General features: G+C 41.3%; 1 protein-coding gene across 5 annotated transcripts in view; it reads right to left on the bottom strand.

Annotated features, from left to right (window-relative positions):
- Positions 1–15,034, bottom strand: part of DTHD1 (death domain containing 1) — a 50,720-nt gene that overhangs the window by 20,578 nt on the left and 15,108 nt on the right. For 2 of the 5 annotated variants that reach the window (XM_066387043.1, XM_066387044.1), the window contains exons 6-10: positions 9,999–10,163; positions 7,770–8,059; positions 6,399–6,486; positions 4,903–5,123; positions 1,609–1,853 (exon numbers count right to left, since the gene is read on the bottom strand). In XM_066387043.1, coding sequence (XP_066243140.1) covers positions 1,609–1,853; positions 4,903–5,123; positions 6,399–6,486; positions 7,770–8,059; positions 9,999–10,163 — 1,009 coding nt within the window. The remainder of the gene's footprint in view (positions 1–1,608; positions 1,854–4,902; positions 5,124–6,398; positions 6,487–7,769; positions 8,060–9,998; positions 10,164–15,034) is intronic. The other 3 variants (XM_066387047.1, XM_066387048.1, XM_066387045.1) reach the window with 2 other exon arrangements.

Here is a 15,034-nt window from a genome sequence, read left to right as displayed (position 1 = left end):
AGTGTTCCACAGACACACGTGGATAGTGGCTCCCATTTAAGGACAAGGCGGTGTTAGGGCTGGGGTTATCTTCTATAGTTCTGTAGTTATCGTACTCTCTAGCATAGCACATACCCTGCTTTTGAATAGCACATACCCCTATTCTGAATATTCTGAATATTGACTGAAGTTCAGTCAATATTTCTCACAGTAATTACTTACTTGACAATTTCTTTAAAATAGTACAAAAATCTAACCCCACAGAAAATATATTTTTGCTAGTCATAACATGTAATGAAAAAAATAACAAAAAAATCATTTTGGCATTTTTAAAGAATAAATTTGTTTTTCTTCTAGAATGGTAAAAAAAATTTTTTTTCAGTTATTTTTTCATTAATAATGTAGTTTAGAAATATTAAGTCATGGATCACTAAAAGAAATAATATATACAGCAATAAAATTATGTGTTGTTTGATATGTTAGGAAAAACAATTTGATCATACTGTCCCGATAATAATTTTTTTAAGTGGGAGGAGGGGAGATAGGGAGGCAGACTCCCGCAGGCACCCCAACCGGGACCCACTCAGCAAACCCCGTCTGGGGCCAATGCTCAAACCAACGGAGCCACTGGCTGTGGGAGGGGAAGAGAGAAAGAAGGGGGAGAGGGAGAGAGAGAGAAACAGATGGTCACTTCTCATCTGTGCCCTGACTGGGGATCAAGCTCAGGACATCTGCATGCTGGGCTGACACTCCATCCAATGAGCCAACCAGCCGGGGTCAATTATAGAATTTTAAATAAGGGTAATTAACTCTCAAAACCAGTGTGCAGGAGGCCCTGGCCAGTTGGCTCAGTGGTAGAGTATCAGCCTGGCGTGCAGGAGTCCCGGGTTCGATTCCCAGCCAGGGCACACAGGAGAAGTGCCCATCTGCTTCTCCACCCCCCCCTCCTTCCTCTCTGTCTCTCTCTTCCCCTCCCACAGCCAAAGCTCCATTGGAGCAAAGTTGGCCCGGACACTGAGGATGGCTCTAAGACCTCTGCCTCAGGCACTAGAATGACTCTGGTTGCAACAGAGCAATGCCTCAGATGGGTGGAGCATCGCCCCCTGGTGGGCATGCCGGGTGGAATCCCAGTCAGGAGCATGCAGGAGTCTGTCTGACTGCCTCCCCGTTTCCAACTTCAGAAAAATACCAAAAAAAAAAAAAAAAAAAAACAAAAAAACCCATGTGTACGATTTGGAAATTCTTGATGAAAATACTTGATGTCATTTTCCTGCTCACCACACAATTTTTTTCTCAAAGAGTTTTGCTCTAAAATATATTCACTGTTTTCATAAATGATCTAGTCACTCAGATGCAGTTATAGAAAATGGATGACGTTAGTCCTATAGTCATTAACAACGTGCTGTCGGGATCAAATCAACTTGAATTGTCTCTGTTAGAAAGTTGATATGGAGGTGGACCTGATACGGATTCTGCCACTCTGAAAGTGTAGCTACCCACCCCTTCATTGTCAACTCTATTGCCACCTTTCCTTTTCACTTCAACTACCACATGCCCAAAGTTTCTATTGTGGTAGAGCATTGTAAAGAATTAACAAAATACGGTAACGAGGGAAGTAAAATAACTCACCTTTGGCAATCTCAATGGTAATTTGCAAACTGGCAACTGAAAATGGTTCTCATTAAGTATGAGCGATTGATCCAACTTGTGGGCTGCCTTTCCTTTAGGTACTTTATAAACCTCAATGGTGCCCTTATAATGAGAGCAGCTGTAGTTCCCGAATTCATCCACCTCCTTGAGTTGGAGTTCCAGCCTGGGTTTTCTTTGTAAGTGGAAAATAAGCTTGTACTCTTTTCCATAATCCTTCCCGTTGCCTACAGGGAAGTAGAATGCATTTGTTACTATTAAGATATGCCACTTGGTCTTAATTTTTAAAAATCCAAATAATCATACAATTTTTCATGTAATTAAAGCTTTTTTTGGTGTCATTGCTCCTTGTCAAAACACATCCTGACAAAGCAGCAGCAATAGGCCCTGAGACTGTGCAGGTCACTCTAAGGCAGGGGTCTCAAACTCAACTCAGCATGTGGGCCGCAGAGCAAGATCACAGCTGTTCGGCGGGCCGCACTAGGTCTACAAAAGGCAACTGTTACGCAACACTTTCTCACTGCAGTTGAAAACAAAAAAAAAATCAGTACAACAAGCACAATCGTACATGCAGTTTACTCAGTGTCACAAAATGACCAGAAACTGTAGTTCACATCACAACTGCTGTTAACTAAGCTAATATCTAGCTAGGATGCTAGAGAAATGAAAAATACAAGTAGGCCCCTAGGCTTACTTAATTTTATCCAAAATATTTTGAACTTCGTGGATTAGTCTGCGGGCCGCACAAAATTGTTCGGCGGGCCGCGAGTTTGAGACCCCTGCTCTAAGGGTTTCTCACCTATAATGACCAACTGATCTGGCTGCTTCTATAGCTAATAGTCTTTCCTTTTCTTTTTCTATTCCATTTTGCTATAACAGGAAACTATGGGACATGTTCAGCTCTTTTTGTGTTTAAAAAATTATTTTCACTTTTCTGGAATTATTTTTCGCTTTCCCCTAACTATATCATAATATTGAACGCTATCGTGACCTCATAATGACATTCTAGACCTGCACTCTCCTCTCTGAGTGCCGCTAGCAACATACGGTTTTTAAATTAAAGTTAAAATTAATTAAAGTTTACATTCACTTCCTTAGTCACTTCTAACCCCGTTTCAAATGTTCACTAGCCAGATTTCTCTAGTAGCTGTGTTGTTGGGCATTGCAGACAGAAAATATATATTTCTACGGTCTCAGAAGTAGTCAGTGCTATTCTGGAACTTCTAAAGGAAATAGTTACTAGATTCATGTTACTGGAGTTTCTATTTAAACCTGGTGAATTCCCCCCAAAACAATGATGTGTCCTCCCAACTGGAAATAATGAAGCTTTGATAAACATAACCTGTCACCCGTGGGGGTTTTACCGTGACAATCTGGAGATTTTACTTTGTCACAGCAATAGTAAAACAGACACAATTGTGCTCCCCAAGGCGTGTCTGCATAGCCCTTAGCAAAACTGAAAAGGGAGGTATAATGTAGCAGCTATAATGTGTCTCTGACATAAAGATATAGCTCCAAGTCCAGCCTCTGCTGCTTATTCACACTGTAATATTTATCCAGTTCTTCCATGCCTCTGAGCACTTTACTTACCATTCTCATCTTTGAAACGGGAGAAATGTAACTTACCTTCTAGGTTTGTTCTGGGAAGAAAGCAAGATAATATGGATAAAGCCTTTGACACAAGGCCCTGCAAATAATAAGTGCTCGATAAATGACAGCATGTAATAAGAAGCAGAATGTTTCCATTGTTTTGAATTTGTATGACCAAAAAAAAACAACCCACTTAAATTTTTTAGAGAAATGTTAATAAGAAAGTTTTCTATTTAAGTTGCAACTTCCTTCAGCCCCTAGCTGCCTGAAGGGTGACTGACTGCCCATTTTGCCCAGAGAAGTGGGAGTTCGGTGAGAGCTGGAAGCAACACCAATACTCCTGTCCCTACTGCGACTGCTCAAAGGTCGTTTTGATAAATTTCTGAAGTACAATGAAACCTAGAGTCAGAGTCATTCTGGGTTGTGACAGGTGTAGGAATACGTCCCTTTGCGTAAGCCTGTATTTTAGAGACAACCTGGCTACTTGAACCAAACAGAGTTAGATCTACGTTGGTTCAATTTATATCTAAAACTGATCTACCTCTTATTGCCAGTTAATTTTCAAAAATAAAGATCTGTGATGCAAATCTCTAAGAGTCACATGAATATGTAAAATAGGAATGAAGTTGCTGAGTATTTACTAGTAATAAGTAGCATGATCTTAGTGTTATACATAGAAAGCATGTAGATTTCTTAAAAGTTGGAATTTCACTGTTGTCAAGATATGATACCCTATTTTGAAGATTCCCTTGTCCCCTAAAAGAAATTTTAAAAAACCAAGTATAGCATAAAGAAATTGCACTATTTACAATTTATTCATCATTTCTAGGTTATTAGATATTTCTAATTGCAATACATTTCCTTGTCATTCATGGGTATTAGAATATTTTTCACTGATGACCTAGAAACGCTGAGGAAAGGAAGACAAGGAGGTGAAGCTGGGAATTTGGGGAGCCGGAAGAGTCCTGTGAGAAGCACCGGCTCAGAGTATCTCTGTATTCCCTCCCATCTGCACCACCTCTGCCCCGAAACCTTCGTCACTCTTCACATGGTTTATCACGCTGACTGACGAACCAGTCTCCCTACTTCTCCACTTGCCTTACACAATCTATTCTCAACACACTTATAATCTAACTCAGATCACATGACTCCTCTGTCCACACATTTCCTGGCTCCCTACATCACTTAGAATAGAAAGCAACATCCTTGCAAAGGACTTCAAGGCCTGATCAGTATCCACCTCATCCGCTCTGACTTCCTCTCGCACCCCTCACCCAGCCTCTGCACCTTCCTTGCAGGTCCTCAGACATCCCCCGGCACGTGTCTGCCTCGGTTCTTTCGTGACTGTAACCCTTCTGTCTAAAGCACATTTTCCTGAGATGGGGTTATGGCCTGCTCTCTTATCTCTATTTTATTTTTCCCCTCTTTGTCTCTGTTTAAAGGCCCCTTCTCCGAAAGTTCTTCCCTGATAAGTCTATTTAAAATGTCAACTCCAGCATTGCCTCTGAGACCTCTATCCTGTCCTTGCTTGATTCTCCTGTACAGTACTGTTCACGTTGTTAGACTGGATGTTTCAGTCAGTTGCTTGCTCCTTCTCTGTCTCTCCCCACTAGAATACAATATATCATATATAGGACAGGGACGTTTTGTTGAATGAAAGCAAAGGCAGTTGTTTTAACATCTTACCTATGTATCTGACAAAGTTCCTTCCCTGGGACAAAGGGGCACTTGGGGCACCTTTGACACACACAGACCCCTTTCGGGCATTACTAGGTGATACGTGTGATGTTAGTATCATCATATAAAACTTTGTCTGCCCATTTCCCAGGACTTTCTGGATTTTGTGAGCACTGGGGGCTTTCATGTTATTCAATAAAAAGCTCAAGTGTTGAATTAACAGCTCTGACCTAGACAATGAAAGCATACTTTATCTTGTATCCAGAAAAATGCCAAGGTCAATATAAAAACCAAGAGAAGTACCTTTTTTTCTCTTAGAGCTAGAAATAAAGTCCTTGTCCCTTTGTCCTCACTCAAAGGAATCATCTCTACTCTATGTAATGAATGTAGAGATTTTGACATTTCTCAGAGAGCCATCATCTAAATTTATTAAAGTTGTAAACACTTAATCTCACAATGCTATTATGGTAAGTCCTTTCCCAAGGTTTTGTCTTCATTCTCCAACAAATACTCAGTAAAGTCCTTCCAGCTTTCAGGCACCACCCGAGGTGCTGGGATTGAGTGTTGCTTGCCAACAAGACAGACCCTCCCTCCACGAGCCTGCAGTCGGAGAAACTGTCAATGGTCAAACAATTAAATGAATAAATAGAAGATTATATCTATGGCAAGGTCCACGAAAGTGAAGCACGTAGGCTCTGAAGCAGACAAATAAGGACTGACATAATCAAGAAAGATAGGGAAGGCCTCTCTGAACATTCATGCAGGTGAGATATGAAGGTACAGTCAGAGACAATTGCAGGTGGGGAGGGGATGGGTGGGGAGGAGAACCTGCAGGCAGACAGCTTTCGACATCATGTCTGAGATTCACAGAAAGGACCCAGGCCCTGATGCAAGGATGAGTATCAATCTTTACTCCTTGCTCCCCTTACATGGAGAAAAACCCCAGTGAGGCCCCAGAGTTGAGCACAGGTTTCTAGGAAAGGCAAAGCAGAAATGATTCTGGCATCCTGCCTGACTCACTTTCCTTGAGTGAAGATGAGCTCTTCTCGGTTCCTTATTTGGGGAAATTGTTCCCTCGCCGGCTGTTTTCAGGTATTCTTACTTTAGCATGTGCCCCCTCCCATTACAGGCAACTCTACACTCACCACTGCTGCCTGTAAGCACAGTAACTCACTGCTGGTTAGGGCAGTCAGTAAACACAGCTGCTGTCCCCAGGATTACAGGAAAATCATTTGCATCATTCATTTGGGTGGGACACTTCCAGTTTTTGACTATCTCTTCTCAGAGAGATTGTCCCAGGGTGGACACCATGGTTTCTGCTCCAGCAGCCAAGTAGGAAAGGTTCTCTTCCACCCTTCCTTCCTCCCTCTCCTCTCCCTTCCCTTTCTCTCCTGACATCCTTGACACTCACTCACTAAGTCCTGTCGCCTGACTCAACGAGCTGAGACTCTGAATGTGAAAGTGGAAGAGATGCTTCAAGCTGGAACAGTTTCGGTCTCACTTACTTCAGAGACACCAGGAAAAGAGCAGCCTCTGCGGCAAGCTGCTGCGGCGTGTCTGCAGCGACAAGGAGCCCATGGGGCTGGCAGTAATCTCCAGAAGCCGAGAGAAAATGGACATCATTAAATAGAAATGGGATCTATATTCATTTATAAATGAGCTGAGACTATTAACATCAAGTCTATTGCAAGACTCCTGGTCCAGAAATCCCCATAGAGCCACCCACATTCTCCCTCACACCTCATTTTTATATACATACCGTTAGATTCTATTTCACCTCAAAGAAAGGAGCTAGGGAAGGGAAAGGGTTGAATGAATAAAAAGGAAATTGCTGTAATGGCAGCTCCCCCCAAATCTTTTTCTCCCTTCTCTCACTTAGCTGTGTTCTCCTTTGTCTTCTTCTTCGCTTTCTCCTCATTTCCTTTCCTCTCTTCTTTCTCCTGTATTCCCTCCCTCCTCCCAGCTCTCCTGCCCGCCTTCAGATTCGCTCGCCCTGTTTTTCTCAGCATCGTCACATTTATCGATGGCCTTTGATGTAGCAGGTGCTATTCTAGACTTGGGTAAACAGCAAGAAAATACAGCCATTGCCCTCATGAAATATACATTCTGGTGAATGTATATTTCATTCATGAGCATGTGAATGAAACATAAATAAACAGATAGATAAGGATGATAATTCCAAGTTGTGGTAAGATTTATAATGGAAACAAAAAGCACAAGATCAATACAGGGATGAGAAGGAAGCAGGGCTGTTCTACCCAGATCAGAGCTCCACGACCGCGGTCGTGTCGTGGATCCTTGTGGAGCTCAGTGAGGCCTGTTTATTCCTTCTCAGAGCAGTCTTCTAACTACACAAGATGAAGTAAACGGAATTATAAATAAGACCATTGTACTGAAATATAGTTCTATCCACATGTCTCTTAGGAGTCCACTGACCCTAGTCTAGATTGTTTGTTTACAACAAGACTTTGGTCATGGTTTTAAGTAGAAAAGGAGGTAATTATAAGAGTTTAATCAGGAGAGTAATACAGTACTAGTCATATTTTTAAGAAATCACTGTTGTGACTATATGGAAATAGATTTCCCGTGACTAATAGTGGAAGCAGGGAAGTATATAGGAGGCTACTGCTTTGACGCAGGAAAGAGAGGATCCAAGCACAGAATCAGACAGTAAACACGGAGCAGACTTTCCATAAGAGTATCGCTTAGAGTCCACCCACAGAGGAATAGGCCTCCCCTTCAACGCAAAGAGGGAGACTGGGAAGAAAGAAGTAGGTAAGTCTCTTTCTCTTCTTGCTTTTCAAAAGCCCCCCGTCCTCAGAGGTTTTCCTTAGTAATAAAAGTTAGCAAACTCCTTCTGAAGTCTTTATACTTACTTGAAGCAAATATGTTTCCAGTAAACCTTAACAGCAGCTGTTCTCCTTCTCTCACTTGGAAATGGCGAGACGGCTCTGGAGGACTGCTGACAGCTTCCGAGCGCAGACTCCTAAGCACCTGGCTTAAGTCTTTAGAAGGCACCACTAAAATAACTGCTCTGTGCGGCTTGTCTTTCTGGTAAAACAGTACAACGCAGGCGCTGGTGCTGAGCATGGCTTCCTCCAAAGATTTCACAAAAGAAACCAAATAGCTGTTGTCCACCATGGAAGACAAGTGGAGCACAATGAACCTGCATGGAAGAGCAGAGGCAAGACCTAAGGGAAACAGTCTCGAAAAGACCATCAAGAACTAATAATATCGAGAAAGCCACTATCCTCCGTTTCCTTTCAAATCAGGCATTCCGATGACCAACTGGTTAGTTGCCCGAATGGCTTTTACGAAACTCCTGGCAGTCAGGAAATCAGCTCAAATCAAACCAAATTCTAGAACAGAAATTCTTAAAGAAATTTTGTAGTCTTGGCTTGGCTCTAACTATGGCAGTGTATTTTAAATTATTTTTTAATGAGCATCACTAAAGAGTATTACTTCAAAATATAGAAGGGAATGGTGATCAAAATAACCCATTGATGAGCAAGAAGACACAGACTATGATGGTATAGCATGATTAACTGGGGATTGAAGTATTTTCTGTCATCTGTGCTAAGGATGGTTATGAAGAATCCTGTGATGGGGTTGAATTGCGTCCTCTCTACCCAAGTCCATGTGTTGAAGTCCTAATACCAGTACCTCACAGTGTGACCTTATTTGGAGATAGGATCTTTACAGAGGTGAAGTTAGTGTGAGGTCACTAGGGTGGGCCCCAACCCGCTACGACTGGTGTCATAAAGAGGGGAAATTTGGGCACAGAGATGTGCGTACAGAGAGACTGCCAGGTGATCATAGCAACAGCAACTTACAAACCACAAAGAAAGCCTTAGAACTAACACTTTCATCACAGACTCAGAAGGAATGAACCTTGCTAACCACACCTTGATTTTGAACTTCTAGTGTCCAGACCTGAGACAATAAATTTCTGTTATTTAAGTCTCCCAGTTTTTTTTGTTTTTGTTTTTGTTTTTTTGGGTTTTTTTTTTTTTTTTTGTATTTTTCTGAAGCTGGAAACAGGGAGAGACAGTCAGACAGACTCCCGCATGCGCCCAACCGGGATCCGCCCGGCACGCCCGCCAGGGGCGACGCTCTGCCCACCAGGGGGCGATGCTCTGCCCATCCGGGGCGTCGCTCTGCCGCGACCAGAGCCACTCTAGCGCCTGGGGCAGAAGTCTCCCAGTTTTTGATACTTGATTTTGGCAGCCCATTAATTTAATACTGACTCCTTGCCTTGGTGGGACTACCTGTCACCCAAGTCTTCTCTAGATAACTGCCCGGCAGGAGCCCGCACTCCAGGGCATTGCCATGCCCACAGACAAGGACTGGCAGGGCTGTGAAGCCAGACGCCTTGGCATTCACACCGCAGAGCCCTGCCGAGGTATCAGGCTGATGCGAAACTTCAGCGGAAGCCGTAGATGTTCCCAGCTGCTTCCCTTGCCCTCCCTGCATCTTTCACTCCCTTTCAGGGTTCACCTAAAGGCCATTTTTCAAGAAATTACTTGCATTACATCATAGGCTCTTTTTCTAGGAACCTGAATCAAGACAATCGTAGATACACGATGTTCCATTATGAAACAAAGACCACCCTTCCACCTCTGATCGCCCTCTCTTTGTGAATGTCTACTTCTCCTGAACCTTAAAACTGTCTAGAACTCCTCTCGTAATAAGCTGTCTAGAAAACATGGAAATGAGAATGCGAAATGAGGACACTGAAATAACACATTCAGTTTATATCTACATAGTTATGAGATGAGCATAATACGAACAGTTAATTAGGATCGTCATGGAATTTCAGAAATGAAGGTGCTATTTTAAAACTATTTTGGAGTTAGAAGAAACTTGTAAAAAATAAATCTAAGTTATGAGTGGTTTCTAAAAGCAGTTATTAAGTTATTAGAAATGAAATTAGAGATAGTATATTCATGTCAGTTCTGGTCTGCATTTTAAATACACCCTGAGGGACTATTCATATTCCTATCTGAAGAATAAAAATGTAATCCTACGATCCCATTTCTATAAACACCAGTAATAACTCATCAGGGTATAATTTTATCAACTTGTATGGTTTACTATAGCATTACCTCTCTAAGTGTTCACACAATTCAAATGATATCAAGCCATTCTGCACGGTTCGCACCACAACATCATCAAGCCCAAACCAACCACTGTCTCGGCTTCTGAATCCCAGTAATTTCAAAGATTCACAAGCATTGGTCCCAGGTTTCCTTATGGAAGCACTTTTTGTCCTATGTAACCATAGCAGAAGAGAAATTGATTTAAAAAAAATTGTATAGCATAAATAATTTAATGCACTTACATTTTTCATTAAGTGAATAATTTAATAACAATTCATTAAGTATATAGCATGTGCCACTAATTATGCTATGCATCAGGAATACAAAGATAAGAAATATGTCACCCTTGCACTACAGAATCTCGCAGTATTACAATGTTATTCAATTACAGGACAAGATAATCCCTGTGGTAATTAAGGGGATGTACACGGTGGTGTAGCAGCAGAAGGAAGGTGCTCAGAGAAGCTCTCAAAGTGAAAGTACTGATATTGGAGATGAGCTTTGGAGAATGAGAAGCATTTTCCTACTGGCAAAAGAATTGAAGAAATACCCCCAGAGCATTAATAAACTCTCTGGTGTCAATGTGGATGCTTTAGGATAGCCAAGAGCAGTAGTGTTGCATAATGGGTAAGACCACAGACTCTGGAACAAGGCTCCTACTTTCAAATCTTGGGTGACTCTCCCTCTTAACAACTGCATGATCATAGGCGAGGTTTTAATCTCTCTGCATCTCAGTTTTCTTATCTATAATACAAGATTAATTATAGTATCTGCACTTTAGGATTAAATAAGTTAATATTTAAAGTGTTTATAATTGTAACCATAAGTGCTATTAATATTTGCATCCTAATTCCTACAGCAAACATAGCCAATTAGCTTTCTTGTACAATTCTCTTTCTTGCTTAATTGATCCCACCCAAAAGCCGTGAAGGAAGCAGTTGTATGCATGGGATACTCTCCCCTTACCCCCAAGCTTATTTGACTAACAGTAGACCAATTTCCGGCAGCCAATTAATTTGATTCTTTTTCTTTGGAATGTGACTAAGTAAAAGGCCCAGAGATTGTAACTAGTCATTGTACTCTGGATGCAGTGCCCTGGGCCATGCAATGGATAAGCAGAAAGATCATTAAGAAAGAAAATAAGCCTGACCAGGCGGTGGTGCAGTGGATAGAGCGTCAGACTGGGATGTGGAGGACCCAGGTTCGAGACCCCGAGGTCTCCAGCTTGAGCGTGGGCTCATCTGGTTTGAGAAAAACTCACCACCTTGGACCCAAGGTCGCTGGCTTGAGCAAGGGGTTACTCGGTCTGCTGAAGGCCCACGGTCAAGGCACATATGAGAAAGCCATCAATGAACAACTACGGTGTTGCAACAAAAAACTGATGACTGATGCTTCTCATCTCTTCGTTCCTGTCTGTCTGTCCCTGTCTATCCCTCTTTCTGACTCTCTCTCAGTTTCTATAAAAAAAATGATAAAATTGGGCAGGTAAAACAAAAGAGAATGGAAAAAAATGAAGATGAAAATTATTAATGTAGCCCTAGAGATGGAGAAAGCATAGATTGCCTGTTGCAGACTTACAACAGTCCTCTCTTCTTGAATTCACTTAAATGGATATCTGTTCCTCACAATTAAAGGAAGAAAAAACCTTGATACTGAACATTTTGCAGGGAAAAAAACCCCAGAAAACAAAAATTCAGGATGTTGCAACCCACAAGGGAACAGCATCATTCTAGCTAGGTGCTAAAAATGAAAACCTAAGTGTGATTCACACATCTTTATTTTTTAATAGAACTAGTTATGAGTTGAAAGCCACCTTAGTGTCACAAGCTGAGCTGTCTGTGACCTATAAATTAGCAACTGAACTAGATTTAAAATGCCCACTCTAAAAACTTTAGACTGTGTTGATTCCTTCAGGAGACCAACCAGAATTAAATCAGGATGGGGGAAAACCATGTTCAGTTTTGTGCTTCTGGTGTAAAACTCTTTAAGTTAATAATTTATTAACACAAGAAGATAAGATATGTTCATACAGAACCCAAAACTTTGGTCATTTTCTAGAAACTGACTAAATTAAATGTAATATTGCTTGTCTGTTTGTTTTCTGATAGCAACTCTTATATTTTTCTACCAATAGACTAAATTTTCTGTGGAGACTTACACATTCTCAACTGTAGTCAGTAGAACCGACTCTACTCCCAGGCCTAGGGGTATATAACTTGAGCCAAATAATACATTTGGCATTTATTAATGCTCTTTGCCAAAAAAATCAAATTTTCCCCCATTCTAAGTATGTGATACAGTTGCACTTCCTTGAACCAGTAGTTGAGAGTGGGGCTTGTGACTAGATCTGGTTAATAAATAGTGAGCAAAGAAAATATATGTCACCATGAGGTGAAGCAAGCATTTAATTGCTAATATGGGTCTATGCAAACTCTTACTACTGCCATCATGAAAGCCACAGTGGTTGGCCACTACAGCAAGTCCAGGAGTGAGGATGATCAAGAAGCAGCCTGCTCCTGTGGATGTTCTGGGTTCAGTTACCAGCCAGGGCACACAGGAGAAGCGCCCATCTGCTTCTCTACCCCTCCCCCCATACTCTCTCTCCCTTCTCCCCCCCACTCCTGCAGCCACGTCTCGATTGGAATGAGTTGGCCCCAAGCGCTGAGGATGGCTCCATGGCCTCCACCTCAGGTGTTAAAAAAATGGCTTTAGGTGCTAAAAAAAAAATGCCATCCGGTTGCTCAGATGGGCAGAGCATCACCCCCTAGTGGGCTTGCCGGTGGATCCTGGTTGGGATGCATGCGAGAGTCTGTCTCTGCCTCTCCTCCTCTCACTAAATAAAATAATTTTTAAAAAGGAAGCAGCAGCATGCCTTTGATGGCCACATAGCTTGTGTGAGACATAAAAGCTGTTATTCCAAAGCCCTTGGGATACTAGGTTTTTGGGGCCATGCCCTACCTAGGCTAACCTGACCTGTATAGTACATCTTCCTCAAAGTCCCAGTGGTCTGTTCACCAATGGGTTTGTGAACTGATGGGAGTTAGAATTAGAGTAACTCTCTAGGTCTTTATATTATTTTTTGGGGAAAAGAACTTCCTCTTTTCCACTAATCTTGGAATTATGAAGATGCAGTCCATTGCAGCATGAGCCATGTGCATGAGAGCAAATGGAATTGGTAAGAGGAAGACCGAGAAGTGAGAGACTAGGTTCACTCTGGTGCAAGAAATATATAAAGACAAATATGTCCCCAGAGAGTTAAGTCATATGCAACAAAGAATTCCATTTCTTTTTTTTTTTTGTATTTTTCTGAAGCTGGAAACAGGGAGAGACAGTCAGACAGACTCCCACATGCACCCGACCAGGATCCACCCAGCACGCCCACCAGGGGGCGACGCTCTGCCCACCAGGGGGTGATGCTCTGCCCCTCCGGGGCGTCGCTCTGCTGCAACCAGAGCCACTCTAGCGCCTGGGGCAGAGGCCAAGGAGCCATCCCCAGCGCCCGGGCCATCTTTGCTCCAGTGGAGCCTTGGCTGCAGGAGGGGAAGAGAGAGACAGAGAGGAAGGGGGGGGGGTGGAGAAGCAGATGGGCGCTTCTCCTTATGTGCCCTGGCCAGGAATCGAACCCAGGTCCCCCGCACGCCAGGCTGACGCTCTACCGCTGAGCCAACCGGCCAGGGCCAAGAATTCCATTTTTAAACATCGTTGGATTTGTTTTGTTTTGTTTTTGGGGGGGGGGTGTTGGGGTTTTTTTGGTAACATAAAATCAGAAGTTCTTAATGATATAAAGATCAATTTTTTACAATTTAAGATTAATCAAGATTAATTGATGTATAACACTGAATAAGTTTAAGGTCTACAATGTTATGATTTGACAGTGTATTTATTGTGAAATGACTACCACAATAAAGCTAGTTAACACGTGTATCCCTCATGACAGAGGAAGCATTACAGATTGTTAGAAAAAGAAAGAAACATTCAGTAGCAATGCTGGGAAACTATGTTATCCACATGGAAAAAAAATTCCTACATTACACTGTATGTAAAAATCAATTTCAGATGAATTGAAGACATACAAAATTCAAAGCTTTAAAAATATATGATAATAAAGATATATATTTTTATAATTTCAGGAGGTGGAAAATTATAGCACCAGGACAAAAAGCACTAATCTTCAAAGAAAATACAATAAATTTGACATATAAATATGAAAATAAAGGCTACAAACTGACAAAGGATTAGCATTCAGAATACAGGACATGCTACTAAACAAGGTAAAAAAAATTCAAAATGAGCAAAGAAAATAACATATTTCAGATATATGAAAACAGCAATGTCTAACAAAAGAAATTATGAAAGATGACATTTTCATTGTAATCAGAACAGTGTGGATTAAAACCACATGAGATCCATTTTACACCTATTAGATTTTCAAAGTGATAACATCTGACACTACACAAGACTGGAGAAGATGAGGAGCAATGGTAAGAGATTGTAATTTAGTTCTACCAGTTTGTAAAACTTATAAAGTCAAACATGTATGTACCCAATGACTCAACAATGAGTTTTTCTAGGTATTTACTCTAAAGAAGTACTTGCTTAAATATACTTCAAATCAAGAATAGTTACAACAGCACTATTTGTATTAGCAAAAGAAAAAATAGAAACAACCCAAATAGTTCTCAATAGGAAATGTGATCAATACTATATGTAGTTATTCAATAGAATATTATATAGGAATGAAAGTGGATACACACAACTATAACTGAAAAAGCAAGGCCATAAAACAGTACATAATAGACACTATTTTCACTTTCATGAAGTACAAATTTAAACAAGACATTGTATAGAGATCAATAAAAATATATGCAATAAAGGTAAAATCAATATAAGCAAGAGAATCATTCAAAATTTCTAAATACTGGTTAACTCTTGGTATAGATGAGGAGCAATGACAAGGTGAGGCTGGAGATGGAACAGGGGAGGCGTAAGTTAGGAGATGCAATTGTATATATAATATCCAATTTCCTAAGTTACGTGGTATC

The sequence above is a fragment of the Saccopteryx leptura genome, chromosome 5 (assembly GCF_036850995.1).
Source record: "Saccopteryx leptura isolate mSacLep1 chromosome 5, mSacLep1_pri_phased_curated, whole genome shotgun sequence".
NCBI classification, from domain to species: domain Eukaryota; kingdom Metazoa; phylum Chordata; class Mammalia; order Chiroptera; family Emballonuridae; genus Saccopteryx; species Saccopteryx leptura.
The sequence above is the reverse complement of the archived record's forward strand: the minus strand, read 5'-3'. Positions and strand labels throughout refer to the sequence as shown.